General features: G+C 42.2%; 1 protein-coding gene across 1 annotated transcript in view; it reads left to right on the top strand.

Moving 5' to 3' along the window:
* Positions 1-12450, top strand: part of CDCP1 (CUB domain containing protein 1) — a 52731-nt gene extending 40281 nt beyond the window's left edge. The window contains exons 7-9 of the mRNA XM_073333147.2: positions 2532-2897; positions 7712-7796; positions 8903-12450. Of these exons, the coding sequence (XP_073189248.1) occupies positions 2532-2897; positions 7712-7796; positions 8903-9347 (896 nt within the window). The 3' untranslated portion in view covers positions 9348-12450. The remainder of the gene's footprint in view (positions 1-2531; positions 2898-7711; positions 7797-8902) is intronic.
* The last annotated feature ends 7872 nt before the right edge of the window (positions 12451-20322 follow it).

Below are 20322 nucleotides of genomic sequence, written 5' to 3'. Positions count from 1 at the left end.
TAACCAATTTATTTGAGCATAAGCTTTCGTGAGCTACAGCTCACTTCATCGGATGCATACTGTGGAAAGTTTAGAAGATCTTCTTATATACACACAAAGCATGAAAAAAATACCTCCTCCCACCCCACTCTCCTGCTGGTAATAGCTTATCTAAAGTGATCACTCTCCTTACAATGTGTATGATAATCAAGTTGGGCCATTTCCAGCACAAATCCAGGTTTTCTCACCCTCTCCCCCCACCCCCGCCCACACACACAAACTCACTCTCCTGCTGGTAATAGCTTATCTAAAGTGACCACTCTCCTTACATTGTGTATGATAATCAAGGTGGGCTATTTCCAACACAAATCCAGGGTTTAACAAGAACGTCTGCGGGGGGTAGGAAAAAACAAGGGGAAATAGGCTACCTTGCATAATGACTCATCCACTCCCAGTCTCTATTCAAGCCTAAGTTAATTGTATCCAATTTGCAAATGAATTCCAATTCAGCAGTTTCTCGCTGGAGTCTGGATTTGAAGTTTTTTTGTTGTAAAATAGCGACTTTCATGTCTGTAATCGCGTGACCAGAGAGATTGAAGTGTTCTCCGACTGGTTTATGAATGTTATAATTCTTGACATCTGATTTGTGTCCATTTACTATTTTACGTAGAGACTGTCCAGTTTGACCAATGTACATGGCAGAGGGGCATTGCTGGCACATGATGGCATATATCACATTGGTGGATGTGCAGGTGAACGAGCCTCTGATAGTTTGGCTGATGTTATTAGGCCCTGTGATGGTGTCCCCTGAATAGATATGTGGGCACAGTTGGCAACGGGCTTTGTTGCAAGGATAGGTTCCTGGGTTAGTGGTTCTGTTGTGTGGTATGTGGTTGCTGGTGAGTATTTGCTTCAGGTTCGGGGGCTGTCTGTAGGCAAGGACTGGCCTGTCTCCCAAGATTTGTGAGAGTGTTGGGTCATCCTTCAGAATAGGCTGTAGATCCTTAATAATGCGTTGGAGGGGTTTTAGTTGGGGGCTGAAGGTGACGGCTAGTGGCGTTCTGTTATTTTCTTTGTTAGGCCTGTCCTGTAGTAGGTGACTTCTGGGTACTCTTCTGGCTCTATCAATCTGTTTTTTCACTTCTGCAGGTGGGTATTGTAGTTGTAAGAATGCTTGATAGAGATCTTGTAGGTGTCTGTCTCTGTCTGAGGGTTGGAGCAAATGCGGTTGTATCACAGAGCTTGGCTGTAGACTATGGATTGTGTGGTGTGGTCAGGGTGAAAGCTGGAGGCATGTAGGTAGGAATAGCGGTCACTAGGTTTCCGGTATAGGGTGGTGTTTATGTGACCATCGTTTATTAGCACTGTAGTGTCCAGGAAGTGGATCTCTTGTGTGGACTGGACCAGGCTGAGGTTGATGGTGGGATGGAAATTGTTAAAATCATGGTGGAATTCCTCAAGGGCTTCTTTTCCATGGGTCCAGATGTTGAAGATGTCATCAATATAGCGCAAGTAGAGTAGGGGCGTTAGGGGACGAGAGCTGAGGAAGCGTTGTTCTAAGTTAGCCATAAAAATGTTAGCATACTTTGGGGCCATGCGGGTACCCATAGCAGTGCCGCTGATCTGAAGGTATACATTGTCCCCAAATGTAAAATAGTTATGGGTAAGGACAAAGTCACAAAGTTCAGCCACCAGGTTAGCCGTGACATTATCGGGGATAGTGTTCTTGACAGCTTGTAGTCCATCTTTGCGTGGAATGTTGGTGTAGAGGGCTTCTACATCCATAGTGGCCAGGATGGTGTTATCAGGAAGATCACCAATGGATTGTAGTTTCCTCAGGAAGTCAGTGGTGTCTCGAAGGTAGCTGGGAGTGCTGGTAGCGTAGGGCCTGAGGAGGGAGTCTACATAGCCAGACAATCCTGCTGTCAGGGTGCCAATGCCTGAGATGATGGGGTGCCCAGGATTTCCAGGTTTATGGATCTTGGGTAGTAGATAGAATATCCCAGGTCAGGGTTCCAGGGGTGTGTCTGTGCGGATTTGATCTTGTGCTTTTTCAGGGAGTTTCTTGAGCAAATGCTGTAGTTGCTTGTTAAACCCTGGATTTGTGCTGGAAATGGCCCAACTTGATTATCATACACATTGTAAGGAGAGTAATCACTTTAGATAAGCTATTACCAGCAGGAGAGTGGGGTGGGAGGAGGTATTTTTTTCATGCTTTGTGTGTATATAATAAGATCTTCTAAACTTTCCACAGTATGCATCCGATGAAGTGAGCTGTAGCTCATGAAAGCTTATGCTCAAATAAATTGGTTAGTCTCTAAGGTGCCACAAGTACTCCTTTTCTTCATGTTATAACTGTATTACACAAAAATGGTGATAAGTGACATGTTACTACTAAGAAGATATTGTGTTTTTTTTCTGTATGAATCACTAGTCACCATTGTAAGTGATGCGTTTTATTTTAGAAAAGAGTGGCTAAGTAATGTATTTAAAGAGAAAGTTAAGAGCAGTGACAATACTATGTATACAATCTATCTCTTCCTATACTACAGAGGAATGTATCTTCACTGTGATCCCAGACCCAAAAGCGCAAGTTTACCTACAAACCCCTAACTGGCTAGAGGGTTTGCCTCCTTATGTCTCCGTGTCCTGGAACATCACAGTCCCCAGTAAGCAAGTTGCTCGCTTAGCATTCTTGAAGGAGCGGATGGACATTGCTTGTGAAACGGGGCGCGCCTATGTCAACATACAGGAACAGAAACCAAAGGCTGAAGAAACTGTGCGCCGTGAAGATGAGCTGCTTCCTGAGCCCCTGCATATGTACCACCACTTCTGGGTAAACATCTCTAACTGTAAACCAGTGAATAAGAAACAGCTGAGCCTGCAGTTCTGGGTGACATTTGTCCCACAAAAGAGGGGTGAGTTGTTGCTGTCTTTCTGTACTGAGGGAGGATCATGCTCTGTAGTATGGATGCTCTGGTGTTTTCTGTCCACAGCTGTAGATGTACTTGTAGACTATTTGCTTCATCAATTTGTTGAACACAGAGATGCTTCTTAGCAGCTTTACAAAACTGCAGCTTTTTCTACGGTTTGTAGAATACAGCATCAGATGCCTAAACTCTGTCAGGATCCTCTTTCTTTTTTGGATGTATTCACTTGGGAAACAGTCAAAAGAAGTAGAAAGTGTAAAAATGCGGAAGAGATTGAAGTAGCAGAATTGTGAGAGATGATTCTGAACTTAGTTGAAACAGGGAATGTAAAACTTGATGTATAAATTCCAAGATACTTAAAGATACAATCTGTATTTCAGACACCATATTAGAGAGCATTTAGGAATATACATATATTAATGATTTAGATGTTTTCAATTTCACTATCAGTCTTGTATTTCAGTTTCCTCTTTGCTATATTTAGCTTAAAAGTAAGTAAGGGAAGGATGTTCTCTTCTTAATGGAAGATGGACAAAAGAGCTGCGGCCTCCTGTGGGATTAGACTCCAAGTCTGAACGTTGGTATTTGGATGTGCTAATTTCAATGGGGCTGCACACAGGTCCTCACTATCGGACCTAAGAGATTATGACCGAAAGCAAATAATCCACTGTACAATCATAAAAAAAATTCAAATAAAATTACGGACAATACCTAGAATCAGTTCCCTGAATCATAGAGCTTTTTATTAAGTCAGCCTTTGCTACCTAAATTTGGTAACCATTTTAAGCACTGGGAGAAGGCTGAAATAATACTGAAATCGTGAAGTCGCAGTATGTATTTAATAACTGAAAAACAAAACAACACACACAGTTAAGATTGGCAAACGAAAAAAAACAAACCCCACAGACTGACACATAGGTAAGGACTTCTTAAAATCTCATTGTATCCTTTCCTCCAGCTGTCTTTCCTCTTTGTAAGATGTCTAGTTAGGCACAAATCCAGCAATCTGATCTGGTCAGGACCAGTGGATCCTTACAGTCACATGTATCTGATTGCAGAAGTGGGGCCTTAATCTGTATGTTACTTGGTATAGAAACTTAACTTGTGTGTCTGTAAAAGACCTGGCATGCTTTGGCACTGTGTAAATAATGAAGGTTTCTCTTAAATGCACATCGTGTGTGTCTGCCTGCCTTCTTTTTAACAAGCATGAATGAGAAAATTTGGCACAGAATTATCTCTGAAATGGCTACTAATATTACTCCTAATTAGTATTAATCATAAAATCCCTGCACTTCGACATACCTGAACTTCAAAAATCTTTGAGAGCCAGAGACATGTACTTTAAAAGATTTTTCTCCCCCTTTTCAAGGTTCCTTCCCCACTCTGAACTCTAGGGTACAGATGTGGGGACCTGCATGAAAGACCCCCTAAACTTATTCTTACCAGCTCAGGTTAAAAACTTCCCCAAGGTACAAACTTTGCCTTGTCCTTGAACAGTATGCTGCCACCACCAAGCGTTTTAAACAAAGAACAGGGAAAGAGACCACTTGGAGATGTTTTCCCCCCTTAAATATCCCCCCAAGCCCTATACCCCCTTTCCTGGGGAAGGCTTGATAATAATCCTCACCAATTGGTACAGGTGAACACAGACCCAAAAGCTTGGATCTTAAGAACAATGAAAAATCAATCAGGTTCTTAAAAGAAGAATTTTAATTAAAGAAAGGGTAAAAGAATCACCTCTGTAAAATCAGGATGGTAAATACCTTACAGGGTAATCAGATTCAAAACATAGAGAATCCCTCTAGGCAAAACCTTTAAGTTACAAAAAGACACAAAAACAGGAATATACATTCCCTCCGGCACAGTTTATTTTACAAGCCATTAAACAAAAGAAAATCTAACGCATTTTCTAGCTAGCTTACTTACTAACTTTACAGGAGATGTAAGACTTATATTCCTGATCTGTTCCCGACAAAAGCATCACACAGATAGACAGAACCCTTTGTTCCCCCTCCCCTCCAGATTTGAAAGTATCTTGTCCCCTCATTGGTCATTTTGGGTCAGGTGCCAGAGAGGTTACCTTAGCTGCTGAACCCTTTACAGGTGAAAAAGTTTTGCCTCTGGTCAGGCGGGATTTTATAGCACTGTATACAGAAAGGTGGTTACCCTTCCCTTCATATTTATGACACCCCTAGACATCAATAATTGTCTAGATCTAGTGTTTTGTTCTTAATGCCCTAATTCTTCCCAGTCCATCCACATAGATTAAAATTTGCTTATGAATTTGGAGGACCTTCCTTGCTCAGACAGAATCTAGAAACAAAGTATGTGATTGACTTCTGTCTCTGATATTTCATACAATGAAGATCATTAGCACTTACACAGTACTTTTAATCTTCAAATCACTTTACCAACATTAACTAATCATTGCAATAGTGCTGTGAGGTAGGTAATAACTATTTAATTACTCTCATTTTTAAGGATGGAGAAACTCAGGCAGAGAGACTGGGTGTTTTGCCCAAAGCTGCAGAAAGAATCTTTCAGCTAGGATTAGAACTCAGGAAATCCTGATGTCCTGCTCTCTCCTCAGACTAGACCACACTTTTTTCTGATTAGTATTATTCCTTTAAATCAGAATATCAATATCATCATCCTCATCGTAATATACCGTGCCTTCCATTTTCAAAGCTCTGCTGCAAACTCTGGTATCTATCATGTACGGGTCAGCACCAATGGTAGCAAATTTGTGAGTCATATCCTTTTACCTATATTGTTGTACACTGTAATGCCATACATCTACCAGAGGCTCTGTGTGTGTGTAGAGAGACAGGAACTAATTGCTAGGAAATTAGGTTTGTAAGGGAGGATCTTTCTAAATGAAAGACACACCATGTACTGTAAAAATACTACTCTCTCTCAGCTGGCAATGAGGTCTGCAGTATGTAATAAATCTTTGATTACTCATGTTTGGGAGCTCACATAAGGACTAACTTCTTAGATGAGTAAAATTGTGTGATCAGGTCACTTACAGCGCCGCAGCTGTGCCACTGTAGCGCGTAGTGAAGACGCTACCTACGCCGAAGGGAGGGCTTCTCCTGTCGGTGTGGGTACTCCACCTCCCCGAGAGGCGGTAGTTATACCGACCTAACTCCCAATGTAGACAGTGCTATGTCAACAAGAGAGCTTCTCCTGTTAACATAGCGCTGTGTATACATCGGGAGTTAGGTTGGTATAACTACATTGCTCAAGGGTGTGAATTTTCCACACTTCTGAGCGACGGTTCTACTGACATACGTTGGTAGTGTATACCAAGCCTAGGTCTGTGATCTTGGGAATTAAAATTTCACTAGACCTTTGTATGCCTTCTGGGTATGTTTATTTAAAAAAAGAAATCCTTAAATACCATGTAGAAAATCAAATGTAGTGGGCTTTTTTTAAGCTACTCTCCACATTAATGAACAGGTAATGTTCTATACTGAAAGGCAGGCTTATAGAGACTCCAGAGTCTGGGACTTGTTTTCAGAGTGTAAAATAGTTAAAGCATTACCTCTGACTATGTATACCTATATAAAAACAAAATTAAATCCTGCTATCCTATGGGCTGCTTGCCAACTGTCAATTCTGTGGTAGCTGATAAAAAGGTGCCGTTGAATTTTCAGTCATCTGGCAAACTGAGATCAATAATGACTCTTCCTATGCTCCTCCAGATTGAAGCCCACACTGTGTACCAAGGCACATTCTCTGACACGCTTGCTTCTAAGGCTGTGTCTACACTGGCAATTGAACGACAAAACTTTTGTCTTTGAGGTGTTAACCCCTCCCTCCCCAAAAAGACACAAGTTTTGCTGCGACAAGTGCCAGTGTGAACAGCGCATTATTGGCAGGAGAACCGACAAACCGCGGCTACACTGTGCGACTTCTAGGGGCACGGCTGTGGCAGTGCAGCCATGTCGCTAAAAGCTGCATAATATAGACATAGCCTAAGAAGTGCCTCTCCGCTGAGATTCATTCAATGGCAGGATTAGGATTAGGGAGTTCCTTGCTCCAACTCGTGTCCGATCTACAAGAACTTCCCGCCTGTCAGGATAAAGTGTAGTGCACTTTCTTCTTCAGCTTCAAGGCCCCAATCATGCAAAACCCTTATGTCTGCAAGTAGTCCCGTTCAGCTCAATGGAAGTACTTGCATTTACAGCTGTGAGGCCTACAGCAAGAGTTGGCAATGAAGATTAGAACAGATTACATCACCTTCTACTGAACCTCTAATTCTTTTCCTCTTTAGTTCACACTTCATTGCCTTTAAACTTATTTCTTTAAATGTGTGTTTTCTTTCTTAAACTTTTTTTTTGCTTTAATTCAGTCAAACTTCTATGGCTCCATTCCTATAAATTCCTGCACCCTGGGTACATTGACGTGCTTGATTGATTGATTTTGTGAGGCTTTCATTTATGGCACCTTAAAGATCTGTCGGGTGGCTTTGTGTTTGTTTGTTACTTACATCTTTAAATAGGTTGAAGGAGAGTTAATGAAAGGATCCTGCTATTTCACTCCTTTGCTGTTGGAGCCTTTTCCCTTCCTCTTCACACATGTGTTTAATCAGTCAATCAGATGTAAGTAAGTGAGATGTAGGAGGTAAGTGTAGAGGCACAAGAACTGGCTGAGTCTCTGTGCAGACCTGGTATGTTAAGCAGCAATGATGCAAGTCAAGTATGGCAGCTAGATTTCAATAGGTTAACTGTGGTTGCATATTGCTGAATGACTTTATTTCTCTTCCTTGTATCTTTTTTTTTTTTTTTTTTTTATAGATGTGACAGTGATAATTGCTGTGGTAGTTGGTGTGGCTGGAGCGCTCTCAATTATCGGAATCGTCATATGCTGCACTAGGAAGAGGTATGTTCATTACTCAAGATGCTGATTTAGGCAGATTAAGAAGCAGTTTTGCCAGGGGGTACCATTCCTCTCATTTAACATATTGGATAGGTGGTCCTTGAAGAAGGGTCTGGAGTGTGCAGTGGAAGGTGTAGGATAGACCGGCACAATGGGTTGCAATTAAAAAGCTTAAGATTCTTGCAACAATATTGTAAATCACTTTACTAATGCACTTTGCACTACCATAGACTTCTGATGTTTGTTTGAATGTGTTAAGGTAGATATCTCCTGAACTTTATTAAAGGTATGTTTCCAAGTTAATTTGGCTGCTTTCCCTGAAAGCAGTGTACAATCACTATTCAGTCAAATGTCCCCTTCCCTTTACCGATATCTCATAAAACAAGTCAGTTTATGCATCAATGCGTTGCGCAGCATTTAGTCAGGAGCAGATTTGATTTCCTAATTCTGGGTGACTTAAGGAAGTCACATTACGATGAGTCAGTAATGTTTCTCATGGTTATAGGTAGTTACTGTCTACAGATGATACAAACTGAAAACCTCTTTTGTACATACTTGCAAGAGAGCGGGATAGAAAAAGGCCAAAATCAATCAGATCCATCCAGCTTCTAGCACTAGGGGATTCTCTCTTGGTTTTCGTGGCCTGGGAAGAGTAGTTTAATTAAAGTTGAGCCCTGAAAGAAGGAACCCAATCCTGCAAATACTCATAACTTTACTCGGATGAAGCTAATGGGGATACTTCTACACATTAAGTGTTTCCAGGATTTGGGTCCTCATTTGTAAACTGTAATGAAGATGTTCTTGGGGTGGTAACTAGACCTCTGCAAAATCATCTCCCTTGAAACAAGCTAGATGATTGTAGGACTTTTCACTAGCTTGGGTGTAAAAAATTTGGGGCACTTGGTCCTAGGGCAATGTTTCTAACTGTAAACTCCTTTACTACTTGTGAACAAGCTCCTCTGCCCTGCAGAGAAAATACTTGAGGCATAGACTTGATGGAAATATAATTAAATATAAAAATAAATGGATGTTGCCTTACGGAGTTTGAATACACAAGTAACATATGGATTTACAGTGGTTCTCACTTGTTAATTTTTGTTTTATAACAGGAAGAAGGAAAGCCAGAATCCTGAAGTGGGTACATACAATGTCAACATCAATACCCAGATGCCTGGAAGACGGGGCTTATTCAAAAAGAGGAGGCAGGAAAATGACTCCCATGTCTATGCAGTCATTGATGATGCCATGGTGTATGGAGATTTGCTGAAGGAATCCAATGGATCAGTCAATCCAGAGGTAGATGTGTACCGGCCTTTTGATGGGCCTGTGGGTGACACACCACCTACTCCACCTCCCATCTCTTTCAAGAGAGACACTCAAATATCAAACTCTGAGGAACTCCCCTTCGGCCCAGAGAGGGACAGTGAACCATACACTTTTGCACATCACAAACCAGAGGAGACCAGGGGCAACGGAGACACAAGTGTGAACAGTACTGGAGATGTGGGCATGTCCTTCTTGGAAAGTAAGGAACAAGAAGGCTTGGTGGAATAACTTATGCCAAAGGAATGACTTTGGTTTGGAAATGAGGGTGACGCTGTGAGGAAAAGTGCTCTCATATGCTGCAGAAAAATCGGAAGAGGAGATTTATTGTTTTAAGCGTGGATAGACGTGGGTTGTTTTAACCTCAACTGCTGATGTTTTCAAATTTTAGAATGAACCTTTAGGAAACCTATCAACAGTTCATGTACCATCCATGAATGCAAGTACTTCTCTTTTGGAAATGGAAACAAAGATATACGTCCTCTTCTATCATAAAGCCAGAGGGAAAATGGATTTTTAAAAGCTCAGGAACTGAACAGAACTGGGAGAATATTTGCCCAACAGTTTCTCTCTTCCAAGTAATTCCTCCTTTTCCTGAAGATTGCTGGGTGTTGATTGAAGATGTATCCCACACCACTGACTCAGGGCAGCTCTGAAACTATGGAATGTTCTTACTAGAAGCTGGATTTCTTCCCTAAAGTCGGAGCATAGGAAGTGGTATTGTATGCCAGTTCTTCTCCCTGCATCTCCTAGTTTAGCAGCAAGCATAATACTCTTGTGTATTTGTTTTAAAAAATTATCATTTTTGAGAGCTTAAAAAAAACTTGCACTCCCGCTCTGATGGTTGTAGGGTTCAGGTCTGTCTTATTCCACTATGCTTTCTTGTTCCAGTAATGACAGAAGGTGCTCTAAAGAAATAATAATGGCATCCCATCTGCTACTAATGCTTTGCACTTGACCTGAAAGAGAGATTTGTTTATTGAAGGAAGACAAGTATTAAAGTGGAAAAATGTGTTCCATTTCCAACATGCAATTACTCTGTCAGACCCTTGTGCAAAATGTATGAATTAATCCACAAAGCAGGCCTAGGTATTTACTAGAGTTTTAATGTTGGTTTTAATGTTGGATTATCCTGCCTGAATAATGCAGGAGCACAAGTCTTGTGGGCATTTCCACAGAAATGGTCAGAGGCCCAGCCACTCGTATGGGCAAGTGCCTAATTTGTGTATATGTACAATCACAATGATTATGTGCACACTTTTGCATATGGCACTAGAGCGGACTACTTGGAGATCTGGCTCTGCTTGTCACACTATGAATGATCTCTTGCATAACAATATTTGAAGGGACTTGTAGAAGAAACTATATAAACTTATGCACAGTAACTGGAGACTTCAAGCAACTATAACCGTCTATGGCTGAAATCCTGGCCCAACCGAAGTTAATGCAGATTTTTCTGTTGACATCAACAGGGCAAGGATTTTCACTTTCTGTGCTAAATATTTTATCATTACTCTCCTTAATAAAATAACAATACCATTCTCCTTGAATCAATATCCGTTTCATACTTACATTGCATCTGAAGCAGTTTTATCATAGAATTTCTGTTAGCATGTTGTGAGATCCCTGTCATCTGAGAGTACTTTTAATTGTGTCTTAGGGAGATTAAGTGGTTATATGTTGCACTTGAGTGGAGAAATGTGTATTCTTATATCCATCTCCTCTTTGTTGTTGGGATCACATTTGTCAAGGTACAGTAGAGCATTGAAATGCCATGTGAGAACTTAAATTATGCTATTCTGCCTTGTTTCCTGCAATAACTATAGTTATTTTTCTCAGGCAAATAACTTCCATAATATATTTTTCTTGGGCCAATTCAGTTCTGTCTCCAACTGGTCAATGTTACTTAATTTCCATCTTTTTTTGGAAAGGATTGGGGGGGCTCTGTAGAAATATTCAAAACCCCCTGTTATCCATCTGTGTTAATCTTTGCAATTTATTAGGCAAGAGACTTTAGTTCTTATTCTGGCTAACAAACTGCAAAGCGTATGACATGGGCCAAACTTTCTCTAATCCCATCTCTTGATTTTGAGGGAAGAATGTGAAGGTCGCGTTATCCAACTCTTCTGGTGGCTGTATGGTTTTTATTAGGTATAGTTTAACTTTTTGGTTGGTACGAAATCAAAGTTACAATGTGTTTATCATGGTTTGCAATTCTCTCTTTGCCAATTTCGGACTTCACTGCATTTCCTTTGCTGCATTAAGTATAGGAATTGAAACATTGGCTCAAGTTTCATTTTTGTTAGGAGAAATCGCAGTTTTAAAAAAAATATTGCAATAAATAGAACTAAACTGTGAGCACAAACTGGAGTAGTTACCAGGGCAATTTCAGCCCTTTTATGTTTCTTTCTTTCTTTTGTAAATTGGGTTTTGAAGTAGCTACAGTGGTGCTAAATGAGAGCTTCAGAATCTTTTCTCCTGAGCAAGCTGGAATGATCACTTGGGCAGTTCAGAACTTAAAGGACCTCTGCAATTCTGCTACCCTATGGCATTAGCGCTATTCACATGAACCATACAGGAGTGATCAAGGAAATCTGGTAGGGATTTGACATTTTCGTGTATGCCAAAACTGCACTTAAGTTACATGAAACCAATAGTTCTCCTGTAAGATGATTTCTGGGTTAAGTTTACTTTCCCAGGGAGAGGGGAGGAAGAATTCTATCAACTAGCATATAAAGATTCAATCCTGCAGACCTTATGCTGGCAAAACTCCCATTGACTTTAATGAGGGTCTTGTCTATTCAAGGAATGCAGGATCAGCCTTGTGTATTTTTTGTATCTGACAGCTTATAGTAAAAAGAATCCCAGGCAACAAGAATGTATTTCTGTAGAACAAAGTTTACGATGATAATAACTTATTCACTGAATGTATATATCTATTTTGTTTTACAGCTGTGGTGGTATACTGTTAATTTCCTTTTTAAGAAAGAAATGTGTTTTAGATACGTATTTTCATATTTTAGGTGTTTCTTTTGTAACATGTTTGTATGCAACAGAATAAATCCAACACAGAGCCTTACTAAGATCATAATGTTTGTAATTATTTAAGCCAAATTGACACAGGCATTGGGTTCCAGTGTAATCATTTCGGGAGGGGAATAGCGCAAAAGTATACCTCGCTGTAAGCATCTGATCTCAAACAGAGCCTTATTACAATGTATGACATTTGTGGTTTTGATTACAATAAATTGTATGGAGTCTGTGTATCCATAGCCGCTTTCTTGTTTTAATGGTATGTGCATTTTGTGCTCATTAAACAGCCTGCTTGAAATCCCTGGAGACTGAAGTGTTTGGTTTTATCGGCAGAATAACTACAGAATAGACATTGGCAATTCAAGCTTTCCCCACCTCACCTTCACAATTGGCCTTAACCATGACCTAGTCAGATCACCTCTAGTGATGAGAAGGAAGTTGAGCTGACATGTCCAGTCAGTCCTTAACCCCGCTGAGATTGCAAATTATTATTTATTTATTTGTTTATTTATTTATTTAGAATGCAGACACTTGTCCACTAAGAACTGGACGGAGATTGCTTCATCTCATGTGAGCCACCAAACAGTTTCTGTGCAGTAATGACATCTGGTCTCTACTTATCTGTGCCAGATTTGAGATCTTAAACTTCCTGAATCCTGTTAACCATTAATTCTGTTATTTAGTCCCCTGAGATAGTTATGTGGCTCTGAGCCTAGATCCAGCTTTCTTTTAGACCAGTGGCTCTCAACCTTTCCAGACTACTGTACCCCTTTCAGGAGTCTGGTTTGTCTTGTGTACCCCAAGTTTCACCTCACTTAAAAACTTGCTTACAAAATCAAGTCCTAAAAATACAAGTGTCACAGCACTCTATTACTGAAAAATTGCTACTTTCTCATGTTTACCATATAATTACAAAATAAATCAATTGGAATATAAATATTGTACTTACATTTCAATGTATAGTGTGTATAGAGATGTATAAAAAAGTTATTGTATGAAATTTTATTTTGTACTGACTTTGCTAGTACTTTTTATGTAGCCTGTTGTGAAATTAGGCAAATATCTAGATGAGTTGATGTACCCCTGGTTGAGAACTACTGTTTTAGAGAGTACAGCTAAGCAGAAGCATCTATCTCTAAGAGCAGAGGACCTCGAATGTAGCGAAGTGAAGCCTCACCAGCGCAGCACCTCCTGCTGGTCGTCTGAGAATTAGCTCTTTTCCAGCGTATAGAGTGCCTTCTGCAGGCCTGCTGAGGGCACCATGTCCTTCCCAGAGCCCGGTGCCCTTTACCTTGGGGTTCTGCTTCAGCAGTGCCCCCATGCTCTGGGTCTCCCCTCCAAGGGGAACCCCCAACACTTTAAACCCACCTTGCCTCAGTGGCTACTGCCAGTCATAATCTAGCCCCCTTTCACTGGGGCAGACTGTAGTTTGTAATGGCCACTCATCAGTGGCACGGGGTCAGGACCAGCTGCCTCAGCCTATTCCCAAGCTGCACCTCTGTAGCCCCAGTACCTTTTGTAGGCCTTCACCAAGGCCTGAAGCCTGGGGGTTTACCAGGCTGGAGCTCCCCAGCTCCCTTTGCCTTTCCCCAGCACTGCTCTGCTTCAGGTGCCTTGCTCTCAGGCAGCTAGCTCTTCCCACTCCAGTGCTAGAGTGAGACTCCTTCAGCTCCTGACCCCCAGTCCTCTTACAGATGTAAGGGGACTGTTGCCCCCTTACTAACATTCAGTGGGGGTGTTTTAGTTTCTACCTCCCAGTACTAAAAGGGGAAGAGTCTATGGGGAATCTGGACCCTGAGACTGACAGCCCCCAGGAACAATGGGGAGAGGCCAATGCTCCAGGTCAGCCTGAATGACAGGGCGGGCAGGCTAATCAGGGAGTCAGGAGGCCAGGGGTGTCCCGTCCTCCGTGAGAGCTGGACTTGCTTGGGTCACATGGAGTGGGGCCGAGCTAAGGAGAAAGTAGGGGCCCAAGCTTAGCTGGGGAGCAGAGCTGTGCCAGATCCAGAGGGGCCAGAAAAGCAGTCCAGAGAGAGCAACCCCTGTCCTGGGAGCAGAGCTGCAGCCCCAAAGCCAGAGGCACAGCCCAGAGAGAGCAGACTTGCCCTGGGAGCAAAGCTGCAGCAACCAGAGCCAGAGGGTCCAGAAAAGCAGCCCAGGAAGCAGGTCAGTGCTGGGAGCAGAGTCACAGAAGCAGCCTGCAGAGCAGACCTGTCCTGGGAGCAGAGCTGTAGCAACCAGAGCCAGAGGGGCCAAAGAAGCAGCCCAGGGAGCTGGAGGCAGAGCAGCAGCAGTGCAGAGACGGAGTGGTGCAGTTGGGGCTGCAGCAGTCTGGAGCTGGGTGCGGTGAGCAGCTGAGGAGAGCGAGGGGGACCCTGGGCAGCGGGCCCAGCATAGAGGCTCTGCAGGCCAGGCTTGAATCGTAACCCCGACAGGGCGGGGGCGACACTGGGAAGAAGGGTCCTACCACTTAGAGCCTGAGAGCGTGTGGCCACCACCAGAGCAAGTGTCCAACCCACAGCATCCCTGCAGCAAAGCCAGGGCCTGAGAAGAAGGCCTGGGACTTACAAGGAACAGTCTCTGAACTGCCCTGACATTCCAGAGACACTGTGATGTTCACTGCCACAGAGTGGGTTGATGTGTTTCCTTTAACCTTTCCCATTTTTCCTTATTCTTTTTAAAATTAATTGTTGATTAAATAACTTGCATTTGCTTTAACTTGTATGTAATGGTCAGTGGGTCAGAGAAGTGCCCAGTGCAGAGAGAGTACCCTGGAGTGGGGACACCCTAGTTCCTGTCCTAGGTGACCACAGCAGGGTTGGGGGTCCAGCCCCCCAGGAATCCTGGGCCCAGCCTTGTTGGGGTTATGAGGACTCTGCCAGACAGGAGAGTGGAAGGGGAGCCCTCAAGGGCAGGGAGGCCACTGGGTAAAGGAAGTGGGAGCGAGGACTCAGATCCTTTCGCTAGCCCACTTCATCAGGGTAGTACAGAAGCCGGGAAAGTTTCCCACAATAGCAGGACTATTCCCCCGCTTACATAAGGGCCAACTGGGCCGTGATTGAGCTGGCCACAGCTGTGGCTGCTTCCCTAATCAGCCTAGTTTGGCTGCTTTTAACCTGTCTATCAGACAGGGGTAGCCACCTCACTACACAGAAGAATAATCTCTCTTATCTAGATCCTGCTAGGTGCTTAATACTCAGGCCCCAATACAGCAAAGTACCGAAGAACGTGTTTAACTTTAAGCATGTGAATAGTCCTGTCGATTTCAAAGTGAAGCAAGTGCTTAAGTGCTATGATTTGGATCAGGGCCTCCATAGCCTAGTACCTTATAGGAACGAGTATTTGTTGAGCTTAAACTGATGTTGAAGGTTTTTAAAAGGGCAGCAGTGCCATTAGTCCACATAGTTGTGAAGTAGAAACTTCACTGTGTGGCTGACAGAGAAGAAACTATAGAATGTGGACATTGCATGGATAGAAGGGGGGAAAGTGAAGATTTAAAAATCTAGTCCTGGACATACCTCTCAACCCGCCGAGACCCAAATGTGGGATGCCACGTGTGCAAAGACCCAGACTGAAGAGACCCGGAAATTACTCATGCAGGAAATGTAAACTGCTGTGGGATTACTTCATTTAATGTAAAGAACGGTTCTGTATTTCAAGCCCCATGAGTCTTTATTTCTGATGTAAACAACTTTAAAAAATTAAAGGAGAGGACACAAAATTTTGTTTGGAACACAGGGGACTCTGGGGTGAGTGAGGGATGGTTGAGATGCATGGTCCGATCAAAATTGATGAGCCACTGCAAGGCTGCTCATGTTCTTTTGTCCCACTAGGGGGCCAGCAAATGTTCCTCTGTCCCACTAGGGGGCCAGAACAAACCCTCTTACTCCCCTGGGCCGGGCTGGAGCCATCTCATTCTTGTCCGACTGACGCTCTCCTCATGTTGGGATACAGTCACCCTGCCCTATACAGCTCAGGCTTTACACCATTTATGGATAGGTACAAGGGAAAACTCAGAATGTGTTTCCCTGCTGCTCACTTACCCAGCCGCTCACAACAGTGGAGAAACAGTTCCCTGGTGGGACTGGTCAGAGGAACACTGACAGAACCTCATGCCTTTTTGTCAAAATCAGAATTGTTCACAGAATGAAGTCAATTTTGTCAAAACTTCTATTTGGAAGGAAACCAGAGAAAAAGTTCTGGCAATATGGAAATGTCCCATTTTGACACTGTTGGAACTGAACACTTTGATATTTTTTGTTTTGAAATGACTTTTCAGGGTGTTGTTTTTTTTAATTTGGTATTATATATTATAGTACAAATCAAAAGTCAAAATAGAAAAATTTTGATTCACCTGAAATGGGGAAAAAAATGTGGAATTTTCCTTCCTGAAGAATTTTGAAATGGGGGCAGGGGTAGTTGTTCTGATTAGGAACAAAGCCAAATTTTGAAATCTTAAAATTCTTTGGGAAATGGAATTTCTGTCCTTTGTACAACTCTGTTCCCAGAGTGACTCCATCCCGAGCTCTTGCTGAGGTGGGAAATACCAAAACATTCAGCTGTGTCTCCTTGATGGGGACCCATGGCTATTTTATTCAGGATGTCCCTTTGACTTCATTGGGAGCAGGATTGGGTTCAGTGTTAGAAAGTGATCCTAGAAGGGGGATAAGGGACATATCATCATCTTAATCTGTCCTTTGTGAATGTCCCAAACACCTGACATAAGGGGTTCACCAGTATTGAAGGGACTGGTACTCTTACTGCTATCGCTGTTTAAGGTCTTGGAGCCTGATCTTACAGAGAGAACCATGTGGACAAATCTCTGTTTGTTTTAAGTTAGTGGGACAGTGCCTGGGCACAGGATTAGGGTTTTAGAGTCTAATGTTTATATTAAAGTACTTGATCTTAAATTCACCTAATAGTCACAGGCTATGAACTGCAGACCCCTGACCACAATTTGTTTTTAATCCAAGTCCTAGTCCATCACCACACCAAAGTTTTTAAACATTAAAACTGTTCCTCTATGAAAGCAGAGCCAAAGTCGAGCTTTTTAAAGCACCATTTGTATGATTGTTTTTTAAATTAAGATCTAAAACCAAACATTATAGTTTTTCTGTGATCTGCTGTAATGTGCATGTCACAGGGTTCACACGTTGTTAGCCGCGCTTCTTCCTGGCTGTCCTAGGGATAAGCTCTGCCAGAGGTAGTGCCCTCCTCTGGCGTTGTCTTTACCTATCCTGTCTTGCCCTGCAGCCCCTTCCATTCCAGGAACTGCAGCCTCCCCTTCATGACTCAGCCCTCCGGCTGGGTCACTACATGGTTGGGTTACCCAAAGACCTTCCATATGAACAGGCTCAGGCAGTCTTCTCTGGTGCTGCCCTGATGGTTCCACTTCCCCAGTGGCCAGCAGGGGAACATGGCCTCACCTACTAGTGAGGTAACACTAGTTCCAGTCCAGGGACCCTCAACCCAGCAGTTCTGGGCTTTCCTCTTCCAGCCCTCACTGCTCTTTCCCTGGACTGCTTCCTGCTCTTCTTGGTTCCCCCCTTTCTCTGGCCATACCAGCTCCAACGAGTACAAAGGTTACCTGGTGTAGCCCGTCGACGGCTACATGAACATGCAGCTTGCAAACACAGAAGAATACATAGATTATGCATTGTCAGGACACCTTGGTGAAGTTTTGATAAGATGTAACAATGTCCTGTACATCAGAGGAGTAGAAGAAATGGAGAAATGAGAGAATAAGTTTGTATATTTCTGGAAAATAAAGATCAGTTTTTCACACACACAGAAAACCCCTCCCTCTTCCTAGGGAGTAACTGCACCCTTTTCCAGCCGCCTATGTCTGTTACCAGCTCCCTGGCTTTTTAGGCCCCACCTATTCCTGCCTAGCTAAGCCTGGTTTCAGTCAGTTGCCTGCTCTCTGGTTTCCCCTCAGCATACAGATTAAGGAGTTAATTGGCCTGCCAGGCCATTTTAACCCCTTCCAATCTTGTGTGGGGCAGACACCTCAATCCAGTGCAGTTTACTATATATTCAACTAGTCATTTTCTGTCTGGAGAAAACTGATTGCTGAACACTCAAGATGATGAATACAGTTTTGTTCAAAACAAAATGTACACTTATGCTTCAGGGTCTGATGGCATATTATCTTCTAACTTCAAAGAGCTGCTGTTTCCACCAGTTCATTATTATGTGACATGGTGAGAGATATATAGAAACTTTGAAGTTCTTTGCTGTTTAGAAAAATAACTTGATGTTGGATCTCTTTAAAATAAAAAGTTGAAAGCTAATTTCTAATTTTCTTTGATATAAAAATAAACCTCATTAGAATTTTCGCAAACCTAAGAGCTTGCATCGTGAGGGAATTGCATTTCTGATGTAAATTAAGAAAGGTACTTTAGCTCCACTCTCTGAAATCAAATCTGTTTAGATATCTGGTAATTATTTTTTTGGCTTGATGCTTTAACTGTTCAAGAGCTTGAAAAGGTTCTTTTTCACTTCATTCATTTTTTCAAACTTGTGAGTGGGGAGTTTTTTGTTTAAAAAGTGGCAAGCTATTCTTAAGATATACACAGATATAATGAAACCCTTTAGTGTGATTGCCCCATTAGCAAGCATTTACATCTAAGTTAGTCTCTTCAAACAATTTCAGAAATTAAAAAGATGGATCATTATAGTTCACCCTCTATTCTCTGTTCTGCTTGTTAATGAAGAACAACATTTCAAATACTTTAAATCAGCATTGCAAAATTGTTGTGAAACTTTACCAGTGCAAGCATAAATTTACTCCTTGCCTATCAAATGGAGTGGGTGGTAGAATTTTATAAGGTTGCTTTTAAATTAATTTTGGTTTGAGCAAACAGAATTTTTACACCGAACTCAAGCATTATTAATTTAGGTTTTTGTGGCCCCTACAATGGGCTATGGCTTGAAATGCAGCACCTTTGAAAATCAAGCCAATAGGACGTTTCACCATTCAGAGTTGCAGTCACATAAATAATCAACTGTAGTATTGTGGGATCATAGGTGAAACCTCCATGGATAATATCATCATTGTACCCCAGACCTGAGTGTGTAATCTAATCAAGGGCCCTTGTAAAACTGGTTGTTTTTTTGTTTTATATACTTAGGCCATCTACAAATACAACTGAGTCAGAGGGACCATTATATCATAGTTGGAACTGGTAATGTAGATATGTCCGAGCCTTTGACCCAGTTATGGAAGATGGTTCAGGTTCTGTTTACACTATAAATTGAAAAGTTTTACCATGTTCGCTTGACTTGACTGTATTCGTAGTGAAGATGGGACTTTGGTTTATTTGCCCCATTTAGACTTACCTCTAGGACCCAGCATTCCAGAATAATAATATGGTCTGCTTAAATGAGTACAGTTTCTCCTGTCTCTCTACCCTATTTAAACATATTTCCTTTCCTGTCATATTAACCATTCAGGGTGTCTCTGATGCTACTAACAATTTGATGGTAAGAGAGGAGATGAGGCTGTGGTTTATTTACATGGGACACCACCACATTTTGGAACTTCCTATTTGTGCTACTCAGCCTGTTCTTTTCTCTGCCCTGTTCTGCCTTGGAGAAGAGTTGTTCTCTCACTGAACGGCCTCAACTCCACGGCTTCAAAGTCATAGACGTTGGTGAATGTTAACCCCTGTTCTAAATGGACAGTTCTTCCTGAAAATTAAAGCAGCATCTTTGAGGCAGCAGAAACGTAAACATTAATTGAACCAGAGAGACAGTAGCAATGCTGTAACTGTCTCATTTCTAGAGGGTCTGTTTGTACAAAAGGAGCCTGCAATGATAACTATAGAACAGTTGATTGAATATCAGCCAGCCATCATGGTTACTCCAGTCTAAGATTACTGTGACAAACTGTGTTCCAGATCCATATGAAGATCACTAAGTTTAAATGGATATGAAAGTGGGAGGATATGAAATTCTTCTTATATAAATGACTACACGATATGGGGAATGAGATGAGATGCTGTAACGAGATTAGCTAATGCTGCACAATCAGACATAGGGGCCTACATGCTTCCATCTCTTCTTGGTGCTCGGAGGAGCAGATGGATGTAACTGAGGCAGATGCGGGTTGGGGGTGGAGATGTGATAGCATGGCTATCTATTGTTTCACACAGCTGTGTGTTGATACTGC

Source organism: Lepidochelys kempii, chromosome 2 (genome assembly GCF_965140285.1).
Source record: "Lepidochelys kempii isolate rLepKem1 chromosome 2, rLepKem1.hap1, whole genome shotgun sequence".
Lineage (NCBI taxonomy): Eukaryota > Metazoa > Chordata > Testudines > Cheloniidae > Lepidochelys > Lepidochelys kempii.
Note: the sequence above shows the minus strand (reverse complement) of the source record. Positions and strands in the feature narration are given on the sequence as shown.